At 43.0% G+C, this 19,112-nt stretch overlaps 1 protein-coding gene across 1 annotated transcript in view; it reads left to right on the plus strand.

The window, feature by feature from the left end:
- The window catches only part of MFSD10 (major facilitator superfamily domain containing 10), a 172,558-nt gene that overhangs the window by 117,094 nt on the left and 36,352 nt on the right, over positions 1-19,112 (plus strand). Inside the window, exons 9-12 of the mRNA XM_069203516.1 lie at positions 1,341-1,449; positions 3,308-3,398; positions 8,643-8,690; positions 13,899-13,988. Coding sequence (XP_069059617.1) covers positions 1,341-1,449; positions 3,308-3,398; positions 8,643-8,690; positions 13,899-13,988 — 338 coding nt within the window. The remainder of the gene's footprint in view (positions 1-1,340; positions 1,450-3,307; positions 3,399-8,642; positions 8,691-13,898; positions 13,989-19,112) is intronic.

Below are 19,112 nucleotides of genomic sequence, written 5' to 3' on the forward strand. Positions count from 1 at the left end.
ACCACTCAACCTCAGACAGGCCGCATCACTGAAGCAATTCAGGAAGGATCTCAAGACCTGGCTCTTCGAGTGATCAGCACACCCAGAACAGCACCTTGAGACCCGGGGGTGATAAGCTGCGCTCTACAAGTACTGATTGATTGGTGCAATGTGTGCTGCTGGCACACTGGTAGCATTTAATATACTTGCCATGGGTATATATAGTTACATATACTATGGATTTATAAGTACGTTAAAAATGCCAATCAGGTGTAAGATAATTGTACCATGTTTTAAGGAGAGAGCACAAGCACTTTAGCACTCGTTAGCAGTGCTTTAGAGTTCTAATGCCAACAAAAACAAAATTCAGAAGACAGGAGGGGTGAAGGCAAATACATTGGGAGAAGACCACAGCAAGGACAGGTCTAACCCTACCTCCTGAGAGCGATGACAAAAATCCGTGTACGTCAGGGCCCTATTATTCAGGGAGAAAATTCTTGTGCATCAGGACCATAGTTTTTACAGGAGAAAATTCCATATGCTTTAGGGCCTTTGTGTTTTTTGTTTGTTTCTTGAAACAAACCTTTTGCTGAGCTGGCACAGCAAATTAAGGTGCCCGCTCTGCAAAACTGAGTAGCTTCAGGAGAGATGCCACCCAGCGCCTTCACAGAAACTTGCCTGCTTGGCAGGAGCTCGAATTTGGCTGGTGGTCCTCTGCTGACCTGGCAAGCGCCCCACCAGGCTCTAAATGATCATGTTTATCTTATAGGATTGATCTCTAGTAGTTGGTCACTTTGAATTTATCTTGAACCATAGGTAGTCCATAAATGTGATAAAGAAGTGAGGGCTGTCTGCTCACAGGTGTGTTACCTACACTGTTCTCTTTCCGTGTGTATGTGCTCAGTTTGTGTTAGACCAAAATAGGTCTTTACAGTATTATCCAAATAATTTTAAACCTTTGAGAATATCAGGAGTGAAAATCATAGATTTTGAATTTTTGTATGGCGCCTCTCCCTATTCTGTTCTGTTTTGTAGACAACATAACTGTGCTCTTTTGCTCATTGTAGTTAATTATTTGAAACCACTGTCAAATTGTGATTACATTTGCTTCCTCAAATACGTTCACTGCTTTTGCCTCTGTGTTTGAGTAATCACATGCTAACAGTTAACCAGTGCTCAAGTTAAATTTGCAAATTTGCCATGACAGACTTGACCTTAGTTTATAACTGGGGTCCAATCAGAATATTTTCAGAGCCATTCTGTACTTGATGAAATTACTTATGTTGGCTTTATCACTGATTTCCACAAGTGAAAATAGATGATGTTATGAAATCCGCTCTGTGATTTGCTTTAATTGGCAGTATGCAGCAAGGCAAGATGTTCTTCTTTATTGGAATCACAATGGCGGTCATCCAGGGAGGCTACGCCCGCAGAATCAAACCGGGAACGGAAATCAATGCTGTGAAAAGGGTATTGTTTTTTGTTTTGTTTCGTCATCCATTATAAATGTAAAGAACATTTTTATGGTGTACCAATAGTAGCATAATTGTTTTTGTAAAAGCATGTAAACTGACAATAGAAATCAATTTTTTTGCTTGTTTAATAGGATGTTCTCTAACTGAAATATTCAGAATTCCCTTTATTGCTAAATTCATTGCAAAACAGCTTTGTATCAAGAAAACTCTGAATATGGGGTCTGTGTCTCGCTTTTTATCTGACATTTTGTACCAGCCACGAATAAGAGGGCTAGTGATTGGACACATACTGCAAGTCAAAAGGCAGCACAAGATGCCTGTTTTTCCTGAGTAGGTGTAGTTAGAAATTCAGTTTTACAGATTTTTTAAGTGATTGAAGGGAATGTAGGCAGTCAATATAAAACCTTGCAATTTAACATGAGGATAGACCATCAATGGTAAGTAGAGTCAGCCTTGCATTGTGAGGTTTTCTGGGCTGTTTCCTGAACATGCAGAAGTTGTTGAACATGTAGGATGGTATTTAACAGAGGCAGTTTTTCGTGTAATATTGCAAAGTGTCTTCCTTTGATTGATGGACGATGAAGCATCGTGGTTAGTTGTGTCCAAGGCTCTGTCCACTTCTAGAAGGAGGAGTGGTCATGGGCTACCACCTTCTGAAAAGCTTGTGGCATGACATTTTATATTTTGCTGCTGGTTCTTGCATCTGTTTAGCACCAGTTCCCTCATTTGACTTTCCTAAGCCAAAGTTAAAGTCATTATGGGAGCTGCCAAAAACAAAAGTACCAGTTGTTAAGACAGGAATACAGTTGGTACGGTGGCTGTCTCAGGGTGGAAAGAATCCTACCAGAAAGGGAAACGTAAGAAAAGTTCATATTCCCTCAAACAAACCCTTAAGAAGCATTCAGATGTGTCTGCAGCCAAGACACACTGGGTAGTAAATAGTGCAGAGATTCTTCTTACCTTTTACCGGAGAGAAAAGTGGACTGACTACTCTGGGATGGCTGTTGTCTCTGAGACAAGAAAGTAGCAGAGCCTTCTAGGACAGTAATGGCCTTTCAGGCGCCAGAAAGGGAGAGGTGAGCCAATGCTGTTGCTGAGGAAATAGCCTAGAGGGACATGGAATCAATACTAGAAGAAGATGAACCAAGGGGTGAGGTCTGGCAATCAGTCACACCAACCAGTCATGTCACAATAGGACAGGAAGGATACACGGTAGAGCTACTGGTGGGTTTATAAAGGGGGGGGTCTTTTCGCAGTCATGGTGGGCACTGCTTGGGGAGCAGGACTTGTATCTTGGCCTCTCACATACTTCTTCTTAGGTTACAGTGTCCTCAACACTGTAAATCCTCATGACTCGTTAATAGTTGGACTTAGTTGGTGATTAACTCATTGTCACGTTGACTAAGAGATATCAGACTGTAAGTAGAACAGCCTGTCTGTTTGGGAAGGGAGTCTGAATTCTGAAAGCAAGTGATCCAAATGTAAACTACCATTTGGGAAAACAGAGAATAAGCACCTTCCAACTCTTATATGAGTCTGAGTCTTCCTAGGAGGGAATATCATAGGTCTCTAATTATCATTTATCAACTTCTCAGTCATCTTTCACTTGACATAACTGGAAGAGTGAGAGAGGACAGAAAGGATTCCAAGATTGAGATGCTGAATATAGCGTCTGGGTTGTTTTGTAGGGGTCTCCTGAGTTTGTGGATATCTGTACGTGCACTCATCATTGCTCGTTGTCCCTTAATTCATTTGACAAACTGTTATTATTTTTCCACTGTTTAACTCTGGAGTGTATGGTTTTATGCCTTGCATAACAAAAATAAAACAATATTCTGCAAAATCTTTTCCAGAGTATGGTGGTTCTCATCCCAGCCTTTTTGTTGATTGGCTATGCGAATGGAATGGTCATGCTGGGAATTGGGCTGCTACTGTACTCGTTTGGTAAGTCCTTGTGTTATCCCTTATTATTCATGAAGTTTGTTGTTTGTTACATTGATAATTCAGGTGCAACACATTAGCAGATCCTGTGGTCTAGAAAGTTATAGTCACAACCTGTTGCTAATGACTCAAGGCCGATGGAATATGACACATGCAAGATGAGGAAAGATATAGGAGTCATCACCAGCAGCTTGTGTTAGGCCAAATAGTGGCAACCAAAAGGTCAATGTGTTAACATATCAAAGAGAGTTTGATATCAGACCTTTCAGCACAATAAACCCCTACTGGTGCCAGTGTGGGATTTATTAAAAAAATGCACCCAGAGGGCATTTTAGAGATACCCCCTGTATGTTAGCCAAACTGCAAGTGCAGGTCTGTGCCAGCCTGCCACTTTCAGACAAGTTTCTGACCACATGGGGTGAGAGCCTTTGTGCACTCTGTGGTCAGAAACAAAGTCTGTCCAAGGTGTAGGCGCTCCACACCTCTCCCCCTGCAGGAACAGTAGCACTTGGCGGTGAGCCTCAAAGGCTCAAGCCTCATGTTATAATGCCCCAGGGCACCCCAGCTAGTGGAGACACCCTCCCCCTGGACAAAGCCCCACTTTTGGCATCAAGTCCGACGGGAAAATTAGGGAAAACAGGGAGGAGTGACTACCCCAGCCAGGACCACTCCTAAGGAGTCCAGAGGTGAGGTGACTCCCTCTCTGCAGAATCCTCCATCTTGGTTTGGAGGACAGGGACCAATAGGATTAGGGTTGTGCCCCCTCCCCAAAGTGAGTGGGTACAAGGAGGGTGTAGCCACCCTCAAGGACAGTAGACATTGGCTACTGCCCTCTGACCCCTGAAACACCCCTAAATCCAGGATGTAAGGGCCTCCCTGAACCCAGCTCACCAGATTCGTAGCCACCTTACAAGAAGAAGGACTGCATAGCTGAAACCCCCAGCAGAGAAGAAAGAAGACAACTGATTTGGCCCCAGCCCTACCAGCCTGTCTCCTGCTTCAAAGAACCTGCACAAGCACAGCAACGCATCCCGCAGGACCAGTGACCTCTGCCAAGCTACAGAGGACTGGCTTGCACCCGAAAGGACCAAGAACTCCCGTGGACAGCAGCCTTGTTCAAGAAGAAACAACAACTAAGGACTCAAACCCCACTCTGAAAGTGTTAGTCCTGACCACTCTGCACCCACAGCCCGTGTCCAGGTGGCCCGACCCGCTAGAGAGGATCCCCAGGCGGTTCTGAGGAAATGCCCACCCTGGGTTGACCTCTCCACCCCTCCATGACGACACCTGCAGAGGGAATCCCGAGGACTCCCTGATCGCAAAAGCTCTGGACTAAGATAACTGACGCCTAAAGACACACTGCACCCACAGCCCCCAGGCCTTGGAGAACCCGACCTCTGGTGAAGAAACATTCAGCAGGCGGCCCTCCTCCCCGTCCAGCCTGTGGTTTGACTGAGACGACCTCCTGGACCTCACCTACAGCATCTGCGTGACCCCGGGTGTCCCCTCATAGAGAATCATTGGCGACCTGACACTTTGTTTGCACCCTGCACCCGGCTGCCCCATTGCCACTGAGAGTGTATGTTCGGTGCCTACTTGTGGCCACCCCAATGCCCCTCTAAACTCCCCAGGTCTGCCCTCCGAAGACCGGGGTACTTACCTGCCTGCAGATCTGAAACAGAGTGCCCCCATTCTCCATAGGAGCCCATGTTAATTTTGCCTACACTTTGACCTCTGCACCTGGCCGGCCCTGTGTTCCTGGTGGTGGGTGTTTGGGGTTAACTTGAACCCCGACCTGACGACTTCTTAACCCTCGGAGACTGGAATTGTAAGTGTTGTACTTACCTGCAAATCAATCTAACTTTTCTTCCCTCCAGGAACTGTTTCTGAAAATTGCAATGAATCAAGTTTTAAAACAGATTGTTGCCAATACTTCAAAATCTGTATTTCTTATCGATTTCAAACAAAGTACTGTTGATACATGTGTGAAATACGAATCTATTTAAGTACTTACCTGAAACTTGAATCTTGTGGTTCTAAAAATAAATTAAGAAAATATATTTTTGCTATATAAAAACAGTTGACCTGGAGTTAGTCATTGAGTGTGTGCTTCATTTATTGCCTGTGTGTGTACAACAAATGCTTTACACTACCCTCTGATAAGCCTAACTGCTCGACCACACCACCACAAAAGGGAGCATTAGTATTATCTACTTTAGCCTCTGTCAAGCCTCTGGGGAATCCTGGACTCTGTGCACACTATATCTCACTTTGATATAGTATATACAGAGCCATCGTCCTACAGTTAGGTACTGAAATATGTACAACTCTTTACTAACTTTCCAACATATTTACTCCTTTTTTAAAGAACTCCATAGCTGCAGTTATACAAATGTGCACCACTCCAACCATATTGCAAGCCACAACCTGTACCCTAGCATGATAACTCTTTTGACATCATCACACTTAAGCGACAGCGCACCTTTGGTCCTCAACCATGACAGTAAACGTTTCACATTTAGGTTAGACATGGCACATGCCACTTTGGCAGCAACTAGTCTTTAATAGTTTCACAAATATACTAATCTGGTATAAGAGCATGATAATGGTCCCTTTAATAGGGAAAGGCACTTTTTAGCAGTTCAGACAGAAAAGAAAGCAGGAGTTTTCACTGCCTTTTGTTGGAAAGAAAACCACCATGAGGAAAGAACACAGGACATTTTCACAACTGGGGCCCTATTGCTGTTGTGTGTGCTAAGAAGCATATGGTCAGATCAGTAAAGCAAGAGAAACACACATAGTGAAACACTGTATGTAACAAGTATTTCCACATTTTTTGCCATGTTGGTTGTCCCTATGTGAGCACATACCTTATACACTAATGTACTGATGTCGCCAGGTGCCAGTGAATACATTAAATGATGTACATTGTATTAGTGTACTTAGCAAGTCAGCTGGTGGACATGTATGCTCTATTTACAAAAATATATGTACGCAACTTGAGAGTAAATACATTTGAAACTTTCAATTGTCATAGTAACTTTTGGAACACCTCAACATGGCCTTTCATGGCCTTTCACTTGTTCAAGATGGACTGTCTGTTGAAGAATGTTCCAGAAAAAAACATACAGAGAACACACACAAGCTCAACATTTAGTGGCATCAACAAGTTTGTTGTTTTTCAGTGGATATACAGCTTGTTCTGTCTAAGAACCAAAGGCTTTTGCAGTTGAGGGAGGTTCCTCTTTCAGTAAAAGATAACAATTCCATGTTGTCAGTTGGGGTAACCTACAAGCCTGCAAACACCACAAAAACAATGCAGTTTAAGGTGAGGCACTCCTAAAGTAGATAAAGACTTTGTACTATGTAGAATTGCAGTTTGTTTGGTCAGATGTATAAAAACTGCCCTATTTTTGTTTAAGTACTTTGGGGCATATTTATGAGATTGTGTGTTGTATTCATAATTCAGATGCAACTCCCTAGCAGATTCGCACTCGCCTGTCTTCTAGAAAGTTTAAGTGACAGGGAAAGAGCTGGAATGCGGCGTATCTAAGTCAGTATAGCTCATTCCTGCCTTTCCCCCTGTGTTGGCCCCCTGTTGGCTGCCTAGCAGCAACGCATGCAGGATTGGTTTTGTGCAGGAAGAGGCACCTTCCTCCATCTGAACGCAGCACACATAGAGAGAGGAAGGAACGAGGAGAAATAAGGATATATCTGCTTGTTACGCCTCCGCTGGGAAGAGGTAGATTTCGGCACATTCCCAGGTTTACCAGTTCTGGTAAATCTGGGAATGCGCCAATATCCATGGGAGTTATGTGGGAACACCCATGGAATGCCCCTGGAACGCCTTCCCAGGGCAGAATAGGGCAAAGGAGTGATTTGTGCTGCATTGCTTTACTCCAGATTTATGAAGGCACTCGTGGCAACGCAAAGTGTCCTTGCGCGACTTCATAATTCATATTTAACTTTTGTGTCATGCATGTACCACATTGAGTGGTGCAAACGCGATGCAAACCACCTCATAAATATGTCCCTTAGTTTGAGGAACTAATGTATGAGCAAACTAGCAGTAACTTACAGAGGGAGCAACTATTTTGTGAGATGAGTAAGCATGGGGGAGATATTTCCTCTTAGGGAAATCATGCGTCACTCATCTGTAAATGTTAACCTGGTGCTAAAGCAAAATACTTTCCTCAATAGCTAACCGCTCCACCAAGTGGAGAACCAAATCGATCAAGTAACTTGCTTTTCTTGATATTGGTTGTCTAAACAGAGTATAAAAATGTTAACCGAATGCTTACTTTTCTATTGTGAAACTTCAAAGTGCTTATACACGAACGGTTCAAAACATAGCTGATTTAAGTCCTCTCATTTGATTGTTTCTGGTCGCCTTTAACACAAGTACACAGCATGCTTGCCGTTCTGTAACAATGACTATGTGCTGTTGCCATTGTTTAGAAAAGTACAAATAAAATTAAAGATGCATTTCTTAGCAGTATCTCGATAGGGCTGGATGTTTGCGATATGCATTTCATCTCCAACTAGATCTTCTTAGCATGATTTCAACCTAAAAATAAAGAGTATACAATGCCATCACCAATTAGTAGAGGGAGGCACATCTATTGAATCATGACATCTATGGCTGAAGGACCTTAGTGTGCTCGCAGGGAGGAAACGCCCACTGATTGCCACCCTTACTATTGACACAATCACACTGCTGAAATAAATTATGCCAGCAAGGAGGTCTGCGTTGTTTTGCTGTAAGTGACTGTCCGTCTGCCCCTGCTTTACGTCAAACTGGCAGTGGAACACCAGCTGTTCCAATGTAGCGCCAGCCAACTTTGTAAGCTTTTCCTCTGGGAGGAACGTTTTTGCAAGAAACACTGCAAAATTACCTTACGCTTTTATGTTTTGGAATTCACTAGCAAAGTGTGTTATGCTAGTCACCAGAAATGAATGATAAAGCCTTTCATTATGATCAGAATCAGAGCAATTGCTTATTAGAATTTTTGCAGAATATGTTATGCCATAATCCTGCCCAGAGGCACTGAACTCTAAACAGCTTGTGATTTCTACATTACTTTTTATGTTGCTTCCGACTTCTTGCTTCATTTGTTTTTTGATGCCCTGAGGCTTTGTTGTACTATGCATTGATAATCAAGACCATCCCTCACAAACCTTTGTTTTCACTGGACCCGAACTGTGTTGCACTGTCTCATGATATGGGATATGGTTTATTTTTTACAGCGGCTGCCATTGTTGTGCCCTGCCTATCTACAATAGTGTCTTCATATGGTAAGTTCAAAAGGTTTATAACTTACTTGGCATTTCAAAGGTTAACAGTAACATCCAGTAAATATTTCTGCTGCTTTCATCATCATAAATGTGAATACATATTCTAGAACCCAAATTAGATATTTTGTACTCATGTAGGTTGCTTGATGCATTGGTGCCGATTCATAAACTAAGGTGTTTCAGGTTTCAATATATTTTTTATTGATTTCCATTATGAGTGACACCTACACTCCACGCCCACCCACGTCCGTTGCTGTTGTCTGACGTTGCAGATTGGTACCTACGGTCTCTTCCAGGGGGCACACACTTCTTCAAATTTTCTGCAACAACTTCTGGATTCATGCACCAGTCTTTCAGCCCTCCTACCCCAATCTATATTGGTTTCCCATTCCTGCACTGTCTGTAGTGTGGCGACGCCCCTCCTGCGGATCAAATCTCGGCGACCTACCATCAGCGCCACATTACAGAAAAGGAGTGTGTATCTGTCCAAAGTCCGATTCTCCCAGAGTCCCAATTTCATCAACTGTGGTGCGAGATCTACTGTTATTTCTAAAACCTCTGAGATCCTGCATCTCACCCCCTCCCAGAATAGCTTGAATCTAGGGTAGCCCCATATTGTATGTCCTTCTGTCTGCAATCCCGTGAGCAGTGGTTGGAGTCACTCCTTCCCATTCAGAATGACCTTGTTTTGGTAGAATATGACCTATGGAGCACTATTAACTATATCAATTAAATTCTTGCTCTTATTGCCTCCTCGTGGGAGTGTCAGCATGCTGCGCCCAAGCTGTCATCCTCCAGTCTGCCCAGGTCATTTTCCCGTTTTCTCCTCAACTGTCTTGATCTCACTGTTTCCAGTTTTGGTTTGTAGATCCACACGGAAGGCGGCTATGTATTTCAAGAGTGTACCTATCTCTTGTTAACCCAACAGTTGTTCCTCCATCTCTTCTCTGCAGGTGTTCTTCGTAAGCTGAGTAGCAAGGTGTAAAAATGCATATCACTACTCGTTATCGTTCAGTTAGCTATGGCGCTGCCAAGTTCTGACCAGTTCCATCAATACTTCTGTCTCAGTCATTGTATTTAATCAGGTCACCATTCAAACGTCTTCACACATCAGACCTCTTCTCACATCAGTCATCTTGGGTTGGTCAAGGAGGAAGCCCTGCGCCTCCATCTTGTTTTCTGTCACGGCCGACTCCTAAGAGCAACTCTGCTTGTACTGGAGACCACTGATGACATCTCCTATGTCCATTTCCTGTGCTCTCCTTTATCACCGATGATATTCTGTCTGATCCCCCTCAGTGCAAAGGGCAATCTGGATAGGGACACACACAAACAACACTGCCATTACATGTCAAATGACTGAGGTTGATGACTTTCTCAGATCTGCCTTTGATCTGTATCTGTTGTCTGATTATTAGCTAGCTTTCTGTCAAGCCCAGATCTCTGGACATTCATGAGAAGTGATCACATACCTGTGTTGATGCCTTTAACATCCGGAGTGGGTAAGGAAGCAGAGATGTTGTTGAGTGCTTGAGAGCAAAACACCCATTACATCAACTTCTAACTCCGGCCTCCTCAATTTTTTTCAGCAAGAGCCTATTTCATAAATGTAAAAAAATTGGAGGTGAAAAAGCAAAATAAAGATGTGTATGCGCTGAAGCCAAGAGGAATTCAGTGCAAATATTTAGAGATTTACAGAACAGATTAGCATACCCATAACTGCTTTCTGTGATAATCTTCTGGGTATGGTTAATGTTGGTGAATTATGTATATTTACAACATAACGAATTATTTGCAGCAAGTTGCTTTTACAATAGTGGAATAGAATAATGAGCTTATGTGTAAGGAAGGTTGTGGAGTGACCAGTGAGGTGTTGTCCACAAGCACTGCTGAACACAGATGAACACTGATGAATGTGGATGAGCAAGTTAGTGTTCAGGACAGGTATGAGTAAACTTTGAAATGCCTGAGGAGAGAGCTGTGGCAAAAGCCTGACCAAATATGTAGCTGTGGAGGACAAGGTCCTGTAGGAGAACAAGAAGAAAGCAAGGAGACACACAGGCAACAAGCAATACTTGCACAGTGGAATTTCAGGGAGCAAACTTGACATGCTGCTCTAGTTGTGTTTTGATGACAACCGCACACACAAGTTCTTATGTCAGCAAATGGCATTTCTGGATACACACCTAGAAAATTACATTCACAAATTTGATTTTACACATTTCTGGAAAATATGACTATTAGGTGTTCATTTTCATTTTTTTACTGCCCCTTCTATTATTTATGAATGAACGCACAGGAATTGCAGATATATATACACCATTAATTACTTTGTCCCATCTCGATGATAGTCAGTCACACAAGCTAATAGGGGTCTCTAGTGACCAATATATATTTTTATTTGGAAGGAGTCTCCCCTGGTCCACCTTGAGGACAGGTCCTTGAGTGCATCTCATGGGCTGAAGCTAAAACAAACCTTTCTGTTTCTCCATCCCTCCTCAGGATGGTCAATTGAGTCTGAAAGTACATAGCCAGACACACTACCTGAATGCTGCTAATACAGTGGCGAGGCCGTGATTGTATTTTCTCAACACATGTAGGTTTTGAGACCATGTATAATGCTACTACCATAGCAGAAGCACAAACATGTTATTTAAGAGCCTGCGCATAAATACTATTAGCAGATAGTACAAATATTCAACTTTACAACAGCAGAACATGGACACCTCATCAGTGCATTTCAGCTGGGACCATAGGAACTGTGGTGCATTGTAATTAGTGCCTAACTGAGCAAGCACCAGTGGCTTCAGGAGCAGCTTACATCGCACGGCGCTTCAGACACATCACGTTTGCACTTTTGGTGGTATGAGGAGTGCATAGCTTTGCACTTTGCACTGTTCTAGGCACATATTTATTGGCAGCGTTTGTGTGCTGTTTAAGCATACATCTGTTGTGTTTGTATTTCATTCCTGGGCCAGGGAGTGTTTTCTGTTCTCCATTTCCATTATTGACTATGAGCTACATGCCTATATGCTGACTTCCACACTCACGCAAGGCCGCATTCAGCCTCTGAGTGCACGATTGGCAACCCAGCCCTGACATTAAGTGACTTTTATGCCAGTGACCTCAAGTACCCTATCATGTAAATCCCACCCTGCAATGTGAAATCCTGCCATGTACCACTGCATCTTGCCCGAGTTTCATCTTTAGTGTATTTGACCCCATTCCTTTTACATTTCTGCATTCCCAGGTAAACAGGACTTCTGCTAGTCATCTCACTTCTCTGCTCATGTTTTTTCCAGTGCTTTGGTAACACGTGTCTTCACATCTGACTGCACTCATCCTTCTAACGCCTAAGCTGTCTCTTATGTTTCCCCATAGTCTGTCATATAAGGTAACAAAATCCCTGCAAAGGCAATCTAGAGCTCCCCAGACAAGGGTGTCTTCACAATCTTGATTCAAGTCTTCCTTCTCAGTAGTGACTGAAAGGTTGTTTATCACGGTCATCAATGACTATGTTTCATAACCTACATTAGAAACTGAGAGATGTTTGCAAGACGTCCAGTGAACTTTGTAAGCATAATAGCTACTCGAGTGGTTTCAACAATTCCTGCTCGATAACGCCAGCCACATCTGGCGACCCTATTACTGCCACCATGGCTCCAACATGCTCCTTGAGATACTTCAGTGTGCAGTCTCACTGTTGGTCTTCGTGCGGGTGGGGGGTGTTGGCCATCTCTTTAAAATGAATATGTGTTTTCTTTCAAGTGTGATGTAAATGTTCCAACTCTGAGCTTTCTACTTGTACATCATTTATTGTGAGTTATGTGTTAAATGCTTGCATGTTGAGTACTGAAGCTTACAGTTACTGAATATATATGGTAAGACCTAGAACCTCTTCGTACAGGGTGATGCAAATACCCATCCAGATTTTTTTTAAATGTGTGAGATTGAAGTGATGGCAGAAATTTTGTGGGAATTTATATTGTGGAGGACCAAAGCTTCTGCCCATCTGGGTGCCTGTGACGCAACTCCATTCTGATGCGTTGCGCGCTGTATTAGCTATTTTGACATGGGATGCAAACTGGAGTAAGACACAGAGGATCTGACTTAACACAGAACTTTACCCATTCTGTGTGTCTGGGGAAATGCATCGATACATAAGGGCCAGAGGCGTCTTGTAATGGAACGTTTGAGACCACCACAATGATTCTCAGTGACAGACCCTTCCCTTGCTAAGAGGATAACTGTGTTCCTGAACCTTTACATGGCTATATGCAGGAGAAGATTTGCCTTTCACCACGCTGAATGTTCAAGAGAACTGGGCCCTGCAGTTCCTAAAACCAAACCAAGGGACAGGTTTACAATGTTTTGGCGCAGGGCAGCGCCGCAAGACTTCTTGGGGCACTGCCCTGTGTCAAAACAAAAGGGCAGGAATGCGCCACATCTACGAGATATGATGCATTCCTGTCCTTTTCCCCTGCGCTGGTGCACAAATTGATGCCGTGCGCCAACGCAGGCACCCTTGCACCATGATGCAAGGGTGCCTGCGTTGCAGGAATGATTGTTTTTGTGCAGGAAGGGGCGCCTTCCTGCACAAATACAATCCCAAGGGGAGTTTTCCTCTTTCTATGTGTGCTGCAAAATTCAGCACACATAGAAAGAGGAAACAACAGGGAGGAATAAAGATATTCGTCTCCGTTGCATCACTTCTACGCCACCCTGTAGGCTTTTGACGCAGTCCCAAGTTTACAAAACTTTGTAAATCTGGAAATGCATCAAAATCCACAGATGTTGCGTGGGAACACCCAGGCAACACCCATGGAAACACCTCCCCGACTCATATCGTCAAGGCCATGTAAAGCCACGCAAAGTGGCTTTGCGTGGCCTTGTAGATATGGGTCAGCAGCCTGTGCTGCTTAAGCGTAAAAAAAAAAGTGACGCATGAGCGGCCCAGACCTTTTGTAAATCTAGGCCTAAGTTACATACAAACGTTTATTTTATGGAACTGAAATGAAGTAGAATATAAATAACAACTAGATTATAATTAATACATAATGAAAATGAAGAAGAATCTAAGTAGCTTCCTGTGAACTCGTTACAGGTCACTCCAAGACAAGAGGCTGCTGTGTCATAAAGATAATTAACTGCATGTTTTCTTAATCATCCCTTACTTAATTAAGAATATTGTTTGAAATGTTTATCTAGGATCTGTTAGCCAGAAAGGAACTGTCATGGGAATCCTCCGCTCCCTGGGGTCTCTCGCAAGGGCTTTTGGACCAATCATGTCTGCAACAGGTGAGTTATTGTACATTTCCCACATGTACGGGATTTTAAAAAGTCAATAAAATGTATGCAATCACTTGAAAAAAGCTGATCAGGCCAGATAACTTTCTGCTCCACAGTGCTTGTCAAGCATGAAATGAAAGCAGCCATGCATAAAGCCAAGCTAGGCGGCTCAACATGTTCATATGTATGACCAATCAACTAGAACAAATATGGGTTAAGGGCACGTTCTAAAAGCAGCATTATAGGTAGCTTCACAGAACAAATGCAAATAGTACTGTATAAAAGGGCATTATTTCAAGTGTATTTGTGATTACAATAGTGGTTTTACACGCTGGTCTACCTGTCTACAGTGCTTCCTTCCTCAGTTTAGATTTTTGTTTAGCTATGTGTTTAGTGCTGTCTATCACCTTTGATAAAGTCTACCACCCCTTTCTACTACTGAAGGTAGAATATCATGGCATTCATGGAATCATCATAGACTGGATATCCCCATACCTCTCTGACAGATCAAGCATAGTCTTGGTGTTCCTTATCTCTTTCCCCTCCCCGTCATCTATTCTACAGAGTCTGGGGTGTGAACCAGGCTTCACTATCACTATCCTGCTCTTACTCGGTTACCTTTGCTGGTTTACTGCACCTGACACCCTTCTATTTAACCTGCTACAGCAGCATGGACAACTCCAGATCATCCGCAAGCTGAAAAACTCATTGGACCTAGGCTCTTAGACCTTCAACTCTGAACCATGGAACAGTGCATGCTGATCAGCCATCTGAAACTTAGCTTATCCAAAACTAACATACTCAACTGCAGAACATTAGAGAATTACCAGCCTATGATTATCTGCCCCCAGGAACTTTCCCTCCCAATGTGAGAAATACTTTTATCACTGCACAAGCCCTCAGACACATTTTCCTTCACTTATATTTAAGCAGAATCTACAGACCACCGTCTTCCTGGTTCTTTTGTATCTGGATTGTTAATTATATTTTACGTGGACCACCACCCTACCTTATCCGAAGACTACCAAGAATGCAGCAGGAAGGCAATTACACCATCACTACACTTTACACCTTCAAGTGCTTTACTGTGTATAAGATGTGTCCACTGTATTCCTTCAAGGCACTTTTCTATGCCCAGAGGCCCATCCATGGTTTTACGCCATCTTTTACATCTTTTATATAAGTGGATGTTCAGTAGTGTAAGCTGAAAAAACCTGCACTGTAGATTGTCACTTTTCTGGACATTCTTTGCTTAAACCATGCACTTAAGTGGAACTCAGGTGCCCTGTAACAGCAAATAATTCCTGGAATTCTGGAGGGCAGTAAAGTGTTGGCTACTACCCAACATGTAACACTAGTACAGTACCAGATGGTATCTACCTACGAACCAGAGGTGGTCACTGACACAAATGTGGTATGTATGAGGATATGCAAATGTACCTCTCACTCCTCTTCTCTCTTCACTCTACCCGAGAGTTAGGCAGATGGCCATCAATCATTGCACCAAGATCTTCCCATTTAGGCCTTTCTAGAAACGCATACTGAATCAATCTCTGCCAGTACATACAGATGTAAGCAAATCTGCGTCTCACTCCTTTGCACTCCATTTCCTGCAGCTATGTGTGGCATGATAAAGGAACCCCTGTGGCCATCACACTTACACCAAAATGTTTACCATACGAGCCACACTAAAAACACAGCATCATCTAACCAATCACAGCCAACTCTTTGGTGAGCTAGTGTCCACCGAAATGCATTTTGGGGCCTTGTCAGGAGTACAAGGTGCAATACAACACTTACTACAGTACAATTGTCAGTACCCGAGAATGAACACTAAACTGCAACATAAATTTGCACAGGAGCAAAGTTGATCTCCCACCGCCTCCTTGAAGGGGACCACTGCAGCTGAAGGTGCACCCAAGACTAGGGAATCAGCTGTGCAGGGGAGAGTGATAGAATGATACTGGTCCAGATCATTCACCGAGGGCAGTCTGTGTGGTGGAGTTAGGAGACCTTTGGAATGCTGTTTCTCACTAATGGGAATATAAGAAAGAGATACAACTATGACAGATGCTCCCTAACAGCTATTTTGAGCACTGTGTGACTCCACAATCTTGGTCTTTATGTATGAATTCTTTTGCCCTCCCATGTGGAAGCTAACTGTTCTAGTGTGAGTGGGCGGATTAGAGCCCCACGGGTGCTGAAGTCGCAAGGGTGAAACAAAACATCAGAGCATTAGCAACCTGAACCCGAGGACCTGGTGGCCATTAACCGACAAGCCCTCCATGCATTACTTGCAACGCTCAGTCCTGTGAGACTACTGGATCATTTGTGGTATTAGTGAGTTCAGAATTTCTTTTCACGATAGATGAACACACAGGACATCCACACTATATACTTAAACACCTGCTACATTGTTTGTTATTCATTAACATTGAAGCAGGTGTTCAAAGAGCTTCATAGGCCATGAATAATTATGGCCTCCCAAAGGAGTGAATAATTATGTCCTCGTAAAGGTGTGAATGCATGAAATGATTAGTTCATGAAGAAGTGCTCATGAAAGTAGAATTGCTGTTACCCTAGCAGTAAAATTCAAAAGCTGCACTCTAAGCGTGTTAGCACTGTGCAGTGTGTGCCTGTGTTACGGGCTAGCTTGTTTTTGTGATGGAAAGAGTACCTTCCTGCACAAAAACAATCCTTAGAGTCCTATTCCTGTGTCTGCAGCACATGTAGACGAAGTAAGGAGGAGGCATAAAGATATTTATCCTTGTTATGCCTCTGTGCGGTAGGTGCACCATTTTGGCGCAAACCCAGGTTTACAAGTCTTTGTAAATCTGGGATTGCATAAAAAATACATGCATGGATGCATTGCAACACCCATGCTCCACCCAAATAACGCCTACCTGACACAAAGTAACGCAAGGCAGTACTATGCCCTGCGTTCCATTACTTTGTATTTAGTAAACCATACAAAGTGGCTTTGCATGGGGGCTGCGCCACAAAAGTGTTTCAGCCCAACACAAAATCATAGTAAATCTGGGCCCAAATGTGTATATTTAGCCATGTAAAAAGGCTTTATCTGTTGGATTAACAGAAAAGTGCAGGATGCTTCATTTTTATAAATTATTTGTCTTGCAGTGAAATTGTAAGGAAGAAAGAAAGCTGTTTTGTTAATCAATGATCAAGGCACTTGATGTGATTTAAGTGTTTGTAAGACCCAAATTAATAGTGTTGGTGCATGCATTTGAGTTTATTTATGTTGCAAAGAACTCGCATCTTGTAAGAGATTTAAATCAGGGGAAATTATAGAGGAGATAGTATAGATGTGTTACATAAAGTTTAAAAGCTATAGTCAATAACTGAAAGTAGTTTCTATCACTTCTCGGTCAACTTCCCTGATCTTTTCAGCAGCTTCTCATTTTGAATATGCTTGCCCTTCTATAGCTACATAAACTATTATAGTTAATAGCAATCTGTAGGAGCTTCAACCCACACCCACAAGGGAAGGGGAATTTAAGAGCCTCTTAGTATTATTTCAAGCTGTGCTGCAGACCCCTAAGAATAAGACAGCCTTTTATGTTTGAGCATGTACTGGTTCTAATTTCTGCCCTGAATGAAGGTTAAAGTTGGGTCTGTTGAAGGTAATTGCTCACTTTCAGGAAGTGGAAATATGCTGGAGGAATAATGAGGTCCAGTCATTTACTTTGGTGGGCCCTTAGCCCCACTCTGACTGAAGGATAAACCAAACTGAGGTATTATGTGATGAAAACTGAGATGTGGCAGAACTAAGCGGGGAGGTATGTTGGGTATCCTGCTTCCAATCAATGCCCACATGAGCAAATACATCTTGATGTGGAATGTGTGAGAATGCCATGAGATGGATTTTACCATATACGAAGGTAAGAAACCTAAGCTTGGGTGCAGTGGGACATATGTTAACACCACATGCTGTGCATATGCCAGAGGGGTTGTAGTGTGGATAAGGGCTGAAATTTCATTCTTGGTCAAAACACAACGAATCAGTCCAGAAGAACCGAGTGCTTAACTGGATGAGATGTTACATGGTAGGAAGATATACAGTTTTAGCCCCAGTACTGGTCCAGTACTACTGTCTGGACAACATGTTAGCCCTATTAACAGCAGTTCCCTACCACCCCCTCTTAATAGGGGGTGATTTCAATTGTGTATTAGTACAGATCTAGATCCGTCACATACACCACTTCACAGGACGGTTTCCTGGAAAAACTCAAAGCAACTTGAGGAGTAGAAGGGCTGTGGCACCCACACTTGAGTGAATATTCCCACTATCCATATCTGCTGATGTTACATACCCTTGTGGATCTGATTTTCTCTGCACCACATATAATTTGGGTGATCCAAGGGGTGGAGTATTTTATTAAGACCATCTCTGACCATATCCCCTGCTTCTTGAGTTGTTAATAACTCTCTGCTCTACTAGATGCAGTCTATAGACATACATTAGCTGAAGAATGCAGCCTCTCAGGGGGGCATAGTTAACGAGTGAGAGACCTTTCAGCTCTTTTCACAAGGTGTCTGCATAAACACTTCAACAGGTATTCAAACAACATTGAGCAACCAACTGTGGCCCTCGGAGACGGAGTTGGACACCCTGGACATAGCAGTGTAGCGTCTGACAACACTCACTTTTTGCAAAGAAAGGTTGCACAGCAGGGTAAGAGCCAGATTTAGCTCCCATGGCTATAAAGAGTACATGGAAGAACTGCAGCATTCCGAGGGGGATAGTCGACTTTTAGCAAGATAAACTCAAACACAGGCTTTCAAGCAGCCATTACAACAATTAGGCATCTGGAAGGTCATATTCTTCACACACAACGAAACATAAATTGGGTAGACCTACGCTATGATACACACTATAACATTTGTATAACTAAGTTGTCATACATAACACAAGACCTGTCTCCAGACTTAGACCGTTGCTCATGTTGGCAGAAATTAACTCCGCTGTAGAACAGCTGGCTTCTGAGAAAGTTCAGGGCTACAATGGATTGCAATTAGAATTTTATAAAACTTAACCCAACTGCACTAGGACAACACCTGTTTGATATGTATCTGGCTGCCCTCAAAAGGTGTGCTTCCCCTACCAACAGAAGA

Source organism: Pleurodeles waltl, chromosome 1_2, assembly GCF_031143425.1.
Source record: "Pleurodeles waltl isolate 20211129_DDA chromosome 1_2, aPleWal1.hap1.20221129, whole genome shotgun sequence".
Taxonomy (NCBI): Eukaryota; Metazoa; Chordata; class Amphibia; order Caudata; family Salamandridae; genus Pleurodeles; species Pleurodeles waltl.